The sequence below is a fragment of the Canis lupus genome, chromosome X (assembly GCF_048164855.1).
Source record: "Canis lupus baileyi chromosome X, mCanLup2.hap1, whole genome shotgun sequence".
Classification (NCBI taxonomy): domain Eukaryota; kingdom Metazoa; phylum Chordata; class Mammalia; order Carnivora; family Canidae; genus Canis; species Canis lupus.
In genome coordinates, this window is record NC_132876.1 from 60,610,586 (window position 1) to 60,623,531 (window position 12,946).

A 12,946-nucleotide genomic window follows, 5' to 3' on the forward strand; every position below is an offset into this window, starting at 1 on the left:
CATCATTGAGTATGATGTTGGTACAAAATTGTCATATATAGTCTTTATTACATTGAAATACATTTTATCTATACAAATTTTTTTGTGTTTTAATCATAAATGGATGTTGAATTTTATCAAGTACTTTTACTACATTTATTGAGATAATTATATGATTTTTACTTAGTTCATGTGGTACATCACACTGATTGATATGCTGTTGCTGAGCCATCCTTAAACCCCTGAATATACCCACTTGATCATGATATATGATCTTTTTAGTGTATAATTGAGTTTGATTTGCTAATATTTGATTACTGATTTTTGCTTCTGTGTTCATCAGACATATGGCTTATAATTTTTTTTTCTTCTGATATCCTTCTCTTGTTTTGATATCATGTTAGAGCTGGAGTTTATAGTTTAGAAGTGATCTCTCTCTTGATTTTTTTTCAAAGATTTTGAGGATTAGTATTAATTCTTCTTTAAATGTGTGGCAGAGGGGCATCTGGTTGGTGTAGTCAGTTAAGCATCCAACTCTGAGTTTAGGCTCATGTGATTATCTCACAGGGTCATGAGATCAAGCCCTGCATTCAAGCTCCAAGCTCAGTGTGAAGTCTACTTAAACGATTCTCTCCATGGATTCCTGGGTGGCTCAGCTGTCTAGCACTGGCCTTCAGCCTGGAGTCCCAGGATTGAGTCCCACATCCGACTCCCTGCATGGAGCCTGCTTCTCCCTCTGCCTGTGTCTCTGCCTCTCTCCCTCTGTGTGTCTCTCATAAATAAATAAATAACATCTTTTAAAAAAAGAGAGATTCTCTCCTCCTCTCTCTCTACCCCTCTTGCTCATGAGTGCACTCTCTCTCTCTCTCTTTTTCAAATAATCTTTAAATAAGTAAGTAAGTAAATAAATAAATAAATAAATAAGTGATAGAATTCACCAGTGAAAGCCATCTTGTCTTTAAATATATTTTGTTGTTGTTGGGAGCCTTTTGGTTATTAATTCCATCTTTTTACTAGTAATTGGTCTGTCCAAATTTTCTATTTATTCATGATTTAGTCATTAGATTATAGGTATCTAGGAATGTATCCATTTCTTCTGGCATGTAATTGTTCATAGCAGTCTCATATGATCTTTTGTATTTCTATGGTATCAGTTACAATGTCTCCCCTTTCATTATTTTATTTGTTTAAATTTTTTTCCAACTTGGTTATATTTTCAAAAAACAATTTTTTTCATTTTATTGATCTTTTTTCTTATCTTTTAAGCTGTGATTTCTTTCTTTGTCTTTCTTTCTTTCTTTCTTTCTTTCTTCTTTCTTCTTTCTTCTTTCTTTCTTTTTTGAAAGAGAGAGAAAACATGAGTAGGGGGAGGGGAAGAGGGAGAGAGAGAATCTTAAGCAGCCTCCATGCTCAGCATAAAGCCTTATGCAGGGCTAGATCTCACAACCCTGAGATCATGACCTGAGGTGAAATCAAGAGATGGACACCCTACTGACTGAGCCACCCAGGTGCCCCTGATTCATTTATTTCAGATCTTTGTTATTCCCTTCTTTCTACTAATTCTGGGCTTAGTTTGTTCTTTTTCTAGTTCCTTGAGGCATAACACTATTTTTTTATAGAAATATTTCTTTTTTCTTAACGTAGGCATTTATCAGTATGAACTTTTGTCTTAGAACGTCCTTTGCTATATTCCACAACTTTTGGCATGGTGTGTTTCCATTTTCATTTATCTCAAGGTATATTTTTAATTTCTCTTTTGACTTTTTGTTTGAATTATTGGTAATTCAATAGCATGTTGCTTAATCTACAAAATTTTTTTTAATTTTTCAATTTTCTTCTCATAATTGATTTCTAGATCAACACTGCTATGATCAGAAGAGATATTTGTATGATTTTAGTGTTCTTAAATGTATTGATATGTGGCTTTATGTATGATATCTCTTGGAGAATGTTCCATGTTCACTTGAGAAGAATGTGGGTTTTTTTGTTTTTGTTTTTTGTTTTTTGTTTTTTGCTTTAGTATGGAATGTTGTGTGTATGTCTATTAAGTTATCTGGTCTAAATGTTGTTTAGAGCCAATGTTTTTATTGATTTTCTGTCTGAATGATCTATGTGTTGATAAAAGTGGGATATTCACATTCCCTATTATTATTGTATTGCCATATTTCTTTTCTCTTTTTAGGTCTGTTAATATTTGATTTCTATATTTAGGTGCTCCTACTGGGTGTGTAAATATTTGAAAATGTTATAGCCTCTTGATAGATTGATTCCATGCTCAGTATGTACTGATATTTTTTTGTCTAGTATTACATTCTTTGTTTTAAAGTTTATTTTGTCTGACAGAATTATAAGCTACCTCAGCTTACATTTAAATTCTTTTTTTAAAGTTATTTTGGTTTTATCTACTACTAAATTTTCTCTTATTTTTTCACTATGTTTTGGTATTTTATGATCAAGACTTAAAACAAACTACAAGAGCCCACAGTTCTTTTTAAGATGTGTATTTATTAATTCTATTATGTGGGAGATTATGGTACTTTGCAAGAAGAATGAGATATAGATGCTCCCAAAAAATGTTTGTAGCAGGTGGATCTTATGAATGGAGGATTTTGCATTTTTTTTCACTTTTGCAAGTCTTTAATATATAATTTTTAAAATAACATTTTATTTACTTATTAATGACAGACACAGAGAGAGAGACAGAGAGACAGAGAGAGACAGAGACAGAGAGGCAGAGACACAGACAGAGGGAGAAGCAGGCTCTATGCACGGAGCCCAACGTGGGACTCGATCCTGGGTCTCCAGGATCAGGCCCTGGTCTGAAGGCAGCACTAAACCGTTGAGCCACCTGGGCTGCCCTATATATAAACTTTAATCTATTTATATTTAGACATAGTTTATTAATTCGATTTGTTTAATACAAATTGGGCCTTCAATGCCTTTTACTGAAATCTACTTACTGAACCTTTTTATCTCCAAAAAATGTTGAGCACTCCAGGCAATCCTACAGTTTAAAAATTCAAATTCTTGGTTTTCAATAACGATAGCATTGCCCCTTTGTGACCTCATCCCCTGCCTTCTTTTTTTTTTCTGCCTGCTTCTTCTGATGCTTCCATTCACCCTCCCAGTCACAAGGAGTACTTGAGCATTTGCACCTAAATGCTTCTTTACTATATATGCAATCAGAACTAAATAGAACTGAAAGGAAAATAACAAATGGACAGCTGTGAGAACATTTTGGTGTGAAATATATATGTTAAGATGTGTCTATTCATGGGGACATACAAGACCTATTTTCTGTAAATTAGGAGATTCTTTCTTTTCTCCAAAAAGAGAAAATAACTCTTTATTGCTATTCTTACACTCTTGGAGTATCTCATGTCACAACAACCTTACAGGTTAAGTTTAGTTTGGAGAAGTATTTGGTATAAAGGGTTAGAAATACAGACAAACTATCATTGGCATGAAAGCAAAATATTTTTATTCTTTAAAACCCTTTCCCCTTAATAACTAATATCACAAATGCTTTAAATTATTGTGTATTTAATTGTATTGTACAATTATAATATATTAAATGCTTTACAAGACATATATTAGGGATACCTGAGTGGCTCAGTGTTTGAGCGTCTGCCTTCTGCTCAGAGAGTGATCATGAGGTCCGGGGATCTGGTCCCGCATTGGGCTGTCTGTGGGGAGCCAGCTTCTGTGTTTCTCTACCAATCTCTCTTTGTCTCTCATGAATAAAAAAATAAATAAATAAATAAAATAAATTATTTCATTCAATCCTAACTAAAGGTTACTAGCATCTCAGGAAAACTCTGGAAGATAGGAAAATGAAAGACCCATAACTCTCTCCTGAATATAGACACAAAACACCTAAACAAATGGTTAGCAAATGAAATTAAACGGGGCAGAAAAAAGCAAGCTTCAGTGGTTGCTGGGTTTATTGCTGGAAGGCAAGACTGTTTTCCTCCTGGAACATACATTAGCATTGTGGAGGCCGAGAAAATTAAGGCCATTCCACCTTAAGTTCAGAGTTAGCACAAATACAGCCATCTCAGGCCCCTGTGAATAAGAGCTGAAATTTACCTTGCTTCAGTTACAGGACAAAACAGCTTACAGTTTAACACCCTAGAAAGCCCCTTATTAGAATGAGAACAGAGCTCAAGCCAGTGGCAGGAAGCCCCATATTAGATGAGATCAGGCGCGTTCACGGTGGTATAGCCGTAGACAAGCCCCATATTAGAATGAGAACAGAGCTTAATGCCCTTGAGAGCCCCATATCAGAATGTAAACAGAACTTGAGAAATTCCTCCACCCCTTCTGGTGGTCCCCTAGACCAGCCCATAAAACTAAGCTGGAACCCACCTCGGGGTCCAAGTCCCTGCTCCACTGTGTTGGGTATACTTGGATCCAAGCTCAAGCTTGTAAATAAACCCTCGTGTGTTTGCATCCGCATCGGCTCCTTGGTGGTTTATCGAATACGTAGTCTTGGGTACAAAAAGCACAATGTAATACACGAACAGCAAAAACCAGGGTAAGTCACAGGGCCATTGTAATAATTGGGTTGAAGTTGGTAACTATTCATGGTAAACCATATCAGCAAATTCAGTTAAGAGGAACCTTCTGTAACTTCATAAAGGGTATCTGCCAAAAACAAAAACAACCAAACAAAACAAAAATGAACACAGTGTTGTATTTATGATGATGTAAACAGCCCTTTATTTTCAACAGTTTAAATTAAGACAAGGGTCTCCACTCTGTATTCAAGAACATACTGGAGGGCCTGAAAAATGACAGTAAATATAATAAATATAAATTTTGCTTAGACAAAAGTGACATTGTCATTGTTCATAGTTGACATGATTTCTGACAGAATATCCATAATGATGTAAAATATTGAGAACTCATAAGTGTATAATAGTCAAGTTACTGGACATTAGAGAAGAATCAAATCACCTATAGTTAGGTGTAATAACAAATCAATTAGAAAAAGTGATTTTTAAAAAAGAAAAATATATTTAAAATACCATAAGAATAGTGTCAAGAGTATCAAGGGTGCCTGGCTGGCTCAGTTGGTGGATGACTGTTGATCTTGTGGTTGTGAGTTCAAGTCTCAAGTTGGATGTAGAGATTATTTAAACATAAAAAATCTTTAGAAAAAAAAAGAACATGAAAACCCATTGAGTAAACCTAACAATAGGTATGCTATTGATTTTATTTTATTTTATTTTAGGTACTACACATAAAACTTAAACCTTACTGTTGGAAGTCAAAGGATGCACTATTTGGAGAGAAATACATTTCTTTTGGATTGGAAGACTCATTATTAAGACATTATTGTAAGTTGCCAGAATAATTATTGCATCACTTAAATCTAAGTAATTTTTTTATTTAATTAAAAAAAAACCTGTTACTTTTGGGGGAAATTCAGACACTGATAATAAATAGCACGGGATACCAAAAATAAATAAATACATAAATAACAATTTAATAAAAATGAAATTGTACTATTACATAGACTCAGTAAAAAAATATTTTAAAAGTTGGTTCCAATATTTCTCCCAAAGATAGAACTGTGTTTACTTAGGAAAATTCCTTGACAGGTTTAGTGGTAGAAAGCTAAACCCTAAAAATAAGTAGAAAAAACAAGCATTTTTTTCTTAAAAAATTACCAGTATTTTGAGGACAGGGCACAAGAGAGGAAAAGAGTTAGTGAAGAGAGACTTGAGATTAGGCAATAAAATCAGAGTCTGACGCTGGGTGACAAGTAAAATGTCCAATGAGGAAATTTTGTGACAGGAATAATAACAAATTTGGTAGAGAATGAAAATATTTTCAATTCACTTTTAAGTTGTTTGCTACACTTCAGTAAATATTCTCCTCTTTTACGTTAAAAAGCATAGGAATTTCAGTACAGACTAGCAGGGGGCCACATTGTGGAGAGAAGTGACAACATATTTCAAAAAGTGAGATGATCTGAAAATTGAACAAATCCAGTTGAAGGAATGCAGAAGAAGGACTAAGACAAATGTAAGAAACATGAGAGTACCTGGAATATGTAGAAAAAATGACTGAGGGACGCCTGGGTGGCTCAGCGGTTGAGTGTCTGCCTAGGCTCAGGGTGTGATCCCAGAGTCCCAGGATCGAGTCCCACATCCGGCTTCCTGCAAGGAGCCTGCTTCTCCCTCTTCCTGTCTCTGCCTCTGTGTGTATGTGTGTATCTCTCATGGATAAATAAATAAAATCTTTTTAAAAAGGAATAAAAGATGGAATCCCTGAATGAAGATTTGAATCAATGTCATTTAAATTCAGTGGAAATATTGACCACAGCTGTTACAAATACATATGAGAAAATTTACACTTAGTTTAATCTAATGCCCTTGAACCAATCCACTATATCTTTGTGTTTTCAGTCATATTTTTGTGGCTTTAATCTCCGTGCTTCTCTTTTTCTTGTCCTCTGACAGTTTGCTTTTATTCCTCTTCAATTTTCTGATAATCCTTTAGGTCTCTTTTGGGAGCTAATTTTAGGGTGACTATGATATCTATAATTTCTTTCAGCTTTTGATGAATTGTTTGTTAAGATTATCACACTTTTTGAGTGATTTCTCTTACAGTGCATGGTCTCCTTTGCTTTTATTTTCTTATGCTTCTTTCCTCCAGTGCCTTTGCAGTTTAATATCACTGACCCTTGGCTTCCTCATCTGTTCAATAATAATATCTACCTCTCAGTTTCACTATGAATGAGATAATTTATAAGAAAATATTTAAGGGATATTTAAAAGATTTTAGCCACAGGTACACAATGTTAGTTTCCTTCTTCTGGGAAGCTTGTTCTAGCTTTTTTTTATTACTTTTTTAAACTTAATTACAAATCATTTTGTTGTGTCAAAATATATATAACATAACATTTATCACTTGAACCATTTGTAAGTGTATAATTCAGTCAGTAGCACTCAATATATTTCACAGTGTTGTACAACAATCTCTACCATCTATATTCAAAAGTTTTCATCACTTTAATAAAAATATTATATTCATAAAAAATAATTCCCTCTTCCCTGATCCTCCCAGGCTCCTGAATCCTCTATTTGACTTTATCATTCTATGAATTTTCCATTTTAGAAACCTCAATTAAGTGGAATTACACAATATAATTTTTTTCTGTGTCTGGAATATTTAACAAAGCACAATGTTTTCAAGGATTATCCATGTTATAGCATGTATCAAAATGTTATTCCTTTATAAAACTGAATATTATTCCATTATATATATATGTAATATATATATATTATATATATATAATATTTTGTTCATCCATTTATTTATCTGTTAATGGGTACTTGGGTTGTTTCGATCTTTTGGTTATTGTGAATAATGCTGCTATTATTAACATAGGTGTGCACATGTCTGTTTGAGTTCTTGTTTTATACCCCTTTGAATTTACATACCTAGGACTATAATTGCCTGGCCATATGGTTGTTTTATGTTTAATCTTTTGTCAAACTGCCTTCCACAGTGGCAGCATAATTTTACATTTTACACTTTACATTTCCAAAGCAATGCACAAGTTTTCCAATTTCTCCACATCTTAAATACTTTATTATTATCATTATTATTTTTATAGATGTACTATTAGATATGAAGTGGTACTGCTCTATGGTTTTGGCTTGCTTTTTCTGATGACTAATGGTGTTGGGCAACCTTTCCTATGTTTGCTGGTCATTGTATCTTTCCTGTCGATAAATGTTTATTCAGATATTTTGCCTATTTTTAATAGGACTAATTTCTGTTGAGTTTTAGTAGGATTCTGTTTTTTTTAAGATTTTATTTATTCATGAGAGACACAGAGAGAGAGAGAGAGAGAAGCAGAGGCACAGACAGAGGGAGAAGCAGGCTGTATGCAGGGAGCCTGATGTGGGACTTGATCCCGGGTCTCCAGGATCAGACCCTGGGCTGAAGGTGGTGCTAAACTGCTGAACCACCTGGGCTCCCTGAGTTTTAGTAGTTTTAAAATATTTAGGATATTAATCCCTTATTAAATGTATATTTGCCAATACATTCTTAAACTGTGTAAGTTGGCTTTATGCTTTCCTTTTTATGGATTAACTTTATTTATTTACATTTTTATTTCAATACCAGTTAATTAACATGCAGTGTAATATTAGTTTAAGGTGTACAATATAGTGATTCAACACTTCCATACATCAGCCAATGTTCATCACAAAAAGTACGCTCCTTAATCCCTGTATCTTATTTAACCCATCCCCACATCTATCTCTCCTCTGGTAACCATCAATTTCTTCTTTTCAAGAGACTATCTTGATTTGCCTCACTCTCTCTTTTTTCTCCTTTGCTCATTTGTTTTGTTTCTTAATTTCCACATATGAGTGAAATTGTATGTTATTTGTCTTTCTCTGACTAACATATTTCACTTAGCTTTTGTTTTTAGATTTTATTTATTTATTCATGAGAGACATACACAGAGGGGCGGGGGCAGATACAAAGGCAGAGGGAAAAGCAGGCTCCACACAGGGAGCCCAATGTGGGACTTGATCCCAGGACTCCAGGATCATGCCTTGGGTCCAAAGCAGGCACTAAACCACTGAGCCACCCAGGGGTCCACTTCACTTAGCTTTATACTAACTAGCTGTATCCAAGTCATTACGAATGGAAAGATTTCATTCATTTTTTGGCTGAATAATATTCTATTATATGTGTACATTAAATCTTCTTGTAAAGATTTTATTTATTTATGAGAGAGAGAGAGAGAGAGAGGCAGAGACATTGGCAGAGGGAGAAGCAGGCTCCATGCAGGAAGCCTGATGTAGGAATGTAGGATTCGATCCTTTGGACTCTGAGGTCACACCCTGAGCCAAAGGCAGATGCTCAACCGCTGAGCCACCCAGGAGTCTCTGTACATCAAATCTTTATGCACTCAACTGTTGATGGACACTTGGGCTGCTTAAATATCTTGGCTGTAGTAAATAATGCTGGAATAAACATAGGGGATCATGGATCCCTTTGAATTAATATTTTTGTATTCTTTGGGTAAATATCCAAGTAGGACAACTGCTAGATCATAGGGTAGTTTTATTTTTAACTTTTTGAGGAATCTCCAAATTGTTGTCCAGAGTGGCTGCACCAGTTTTCATTCCCACCAAAAGTGCATGAAGGTTCCTTTTCCACCACATCTTCACTAACAATTCTTAGTTTTTGTATTGTTGACTGTAGCCATTCTGACAGGTATGAGGTGATATCTCATTGTAGTTCTGATTTGCATTTCCCTAATAGTAAGTGATGTTTAGCATCACTTCCTGTGTTTTTTGGCCATCTGTATGACTTTGGAGAAATGTCTGTTCATGTGTTCTGCTGATTTTTAAATATTGGATATTGAGTTTTATAAGTTCTTTTTTGAGTTTTATAAGTTCATTATATACACTATATTTATTAACACTATATCACATATATCATTTGAAAATATCTTCTCCCATCTTGTAAGATGCCTTTTAGTTTTCTTGTTGGTTTCCTTAGCTATACAGAAATTTTTATTTTTATATACTCCCAATAATATATATTTTGCTTTTCTTTCCCTACCTCAGAGGAGCTATCTAGAAAAAAAGTTGCTATGGCCAGTGTCAAAGAGGTTACTGCCAAAAAATAAATAAATATAAATATAAATAAATAAATAAAGAGGTTACTGCCTTGTGTGCTTAAGAGTTTTAATGGATTGATGTCTCATTTTAGATTTTTAAAACATTTTGAATTTGTTTTGGTGTATGGTATAAGAAAATGGTCCAGTATCATTCTCCTGCATGTTACTGTCCAGTTTTCCCAACACCATATGTTGAAGAGACTGTCCTTTTCCCACTGGACATTGTTTCTTCTTTGTCAAAGATTAATTGACCATATATTTGTGGATTCATTTCTGGTTGTTTATTCTTTTCTATTGATCCATGTGTCTATTTTTTGTGACAGTACCATATTTGCCTTTCCAGCGGTGATGACCTCCCTACAAGAACATGCCCCTTGCGAAGGATCTCCTGCGCCTGCCCCTGGAAGAGGAGAAGAGGAAGCACAAGAAGAAACACCTGGTGCAGAGCCCCAACTCCTACTTCATCAACGTGAAATGCCCAGGATGCTACAAAATCACCACCGTCTTCAGCCATGCACAGATAGTAGTTCTGTGTGTCAGCTGCTCTACCATCCTCTGCCAGCCCACGGGAGGAAAAGCAAGGCTTACAGAAGGATGCTCTTCAGGTGGAAGCAGCACTAAAAGCTCCCTGAATCAAGATGAGTGGGACACTATCCCAATAAACAGATTTTGGATAAAAAAAATAAAAATAATGAAAAAATAAATTCCAGATTTGTGATACCTCCGGCTTTGCTTTTCTTTTTCAAGACTGCTTTGGCAATTCAGGGTCTCCTGTGATTCCATATAAATTTGAGTATTGTTTGATTTAGCTCTGTGAAAAATGCTGGGGGTGATTTGAAAGGGATTGCATTAAATGTGTAGATTGCTCTGGGTAGTATAGACATTTTAAAAATATTTGTTCTTCTAATCCATAAGCATGGATTGTATTTCCATTTCTTTGTGTCCAGTTCAATATCATGCATCACTCTTACATATTTTCAGACTATAGGTCTTTTACCTTTTTGGTAAGGTTCATTCCTAGGTATCTTATTATTTTTGCTACAATTATAAGTGAGATTGTATTCTTAATTTCTCTTTCTGTTGCTTCATTATGGGTTTATAGAAATGTAACAGATTTCTGTACATTGATTTTGTATCCTGTGCATTTACTGAATTCATTTATCAGCTCTAGCAGTTTTTAGGTGGATCTTTCAGGCTTTCTATATAGAGTATCATGTAATCCGCAAATATGGAAAGTTTTACTTCTTCCTTACTGATTTTAATGTTTTGTTAAAATTTCTTTTTATTGTTTGATTGCTGTAGCTAGGACTTCCAGTACTAATTGAATAAAAGTAGTTAGAGTGGACGTTCTTGTCTTGTTCCTGACCTTAGGGGAAATCTCTGTTTTTGCTCACTGAGGATGATGTTAGCTGTGGGTTTTTCATATATGACCTTTATTAAGTTGAGTCATGTTTTCTCTGTCCTTACTTTATTGAGCGTTTTTCAATGAATGGATATTGTATTTTGTCAAATGCAAAATACATTGACATTTGGCAATGTATTTGAACAGACACAAACTCTTTGTTGAAATGATCATATGGTTCTTATCCTTAAATATACTGATGTAATATATTACATCAGATGATTTGTGAGTACTGAACCACACTTGCAATCCAGAAGTAAATATCACTTGATCATGGTGAATGAATTTTCAATGTATTGTTGAATTAAGTTTGCTATTATTTTGCTGAAAAATTTTGCATCCATGTTCATCGGGGTTATTAGCCTTTAAGTCTTTTTTTTAGTTTTGTCTTTATCTGGTTTTGATATCAGAGTAATCCTGGACTTTTAGAATGAATTTTGGAAGTTTTTCTTCCTTTTATATTTTATAGACTAGTATGAGAAGATTAGGCTTTAATTTTTCTTTAAATGTTAAAGAAATATAGAATTCACCTGTGAATCTATCAGGCCCTGGACTTTTGTTTGTCGGGAGCTTTTTGACTGCTGATTCAGTTTCTTGAAGGCTATGTGCCCATTAAAATAATCCTTTGGAGGGCAGGCCGGGTGGTTCAGTAGTTTAGCGCCTGCCTTTGGCCCAGGGTGTGATCCTGGGGTCCCGGGATCGAGTCCCACATTGAGCTTCCTGCATGGAGCCTGCTCCTCCCTCTGCCTGTGTCTCTGCCTCTGTCTCTCTCTCTCTGTCTCTCAAGAATAAATAAATAAAATCTTTAAAAAATAAATAATCCATTGGATTAACTGAAAAAATTGCTTCACATAGTTTGACATCATAGTAGCAGATCCTCCCTACATTTCTAAGGAGTGTCTCAGAAAAACATCAGAAACCATCAAGTATCTGACTCAGGGAAAGATTCTGCTGTGCATAGGTGCTGTCATGGAAGAAAAGACAGCAAAACTTCTTGGCGTGAAGATGTGCAAGTTTATTCCAAAACACACCTGGGATACTTGGGAAATAAGTTTTTCTGTTATATGAATTATGATTCTGGGCTAGACTGGGAAATCTAAATGCAGTAATACAAACGGCATTTCCAGAGCTCTGGGTGCTTTTGCCAACTTGAACCCATGGAATTAGAGTGAGAAGTCTTTGAACCCACTAAAATCTGCTCTCCTCACCTAAGAATAGGTAGAAAAAACTGAAGTACAAACAGTTTAGTGCTTGGCCAAGACTTGAATTAGGACCTAGGAAAATGCCTCAGGCCATTTGTCCCCTTGAACCTGGCCTGAATTTACCCAGTGGACTGCTGATTCTTCACAGGAAGACTTGTAAGAGGCCCTCATCTGCTCCAGCCCCTCAAGGAGAAACGACTTGCCAACATGGAAGTTGCTAGTCCTTGGAACCGTATCTGAAAGCATCCTGGATTTTTCCTCCTCACCCTGGTTCTTGGAGGAATGACAGGAACGCAGTCCAGGTACCCTCTTTGTGGGCACAGCCCCTCCCCCCTAAGCCAAAGCCTCCTTAAATGCTCCAAGCTGCCAGAGAAACTGACTGTGCCATCTGCAAACCAAACACTATAGCAAAAAAAAAAAAAAAAAAAGAGGTGAGAAGCACACTAGACAAAGTTCCTCATTACTCAGCCACATCACAGAACACTTCCTCCTTAGCTGTCCCAAGTAATTACTGAGAGCTGCAACTTGGATGGATTTCAAGGGCCTAGTGCTGAGTGAAAAAAGCCTGTCCCCAAAGGTTACATACTATGTTCCCATTTATGTAACATTCTTGAATGGAGAGCAGATTGGTGGTTGGCAGAGGTTAAGATGGGGATGGAGGGACCAAAAAAGGGAGATCTTGGTGGAACTGGAACTATTCTGTAT

The 12,946-nt window shown here is 35.4% G+C and overlaps 1 protein-coding gene across 1 annotated transcript; it reads left to right on the forward strand.

Annotated features, from left to right (window-relative positions):
* The first annotated feature begins 5,189 nt into the window (after positions 1-5,189).
* LOC140628482 (small ribosomal subunit protein eS27-like) lies at positions 5,190-10,340 on the forward strand. The gene is made up of 2 exons (XM_072817814.1): positions 5,190-5,321; positions 9,961-10,340. Exon 2 carries the CDS (start codon positions 10,005-10,007, stop codon positions 10,338-10,340), a length of 336 nt encoding a protein of 111 aa, XP_072673915.1. The 5' UTR covers positions 5,190-5,321; positions 9,961-10,004.
* The last annotated feature ends 2,606 nt before the right edge of the window (positions 10,341-12,946 follow it).

Coding starts and splice junctions, on each gene's coding strand:
- LOC140628482 (XM_072817814.1), top strand. CDS start 10,005: ATGCCCCTTGCGAAGGATCTCCTGCGCCTGCCCCTGGAAGAGGAGAAG.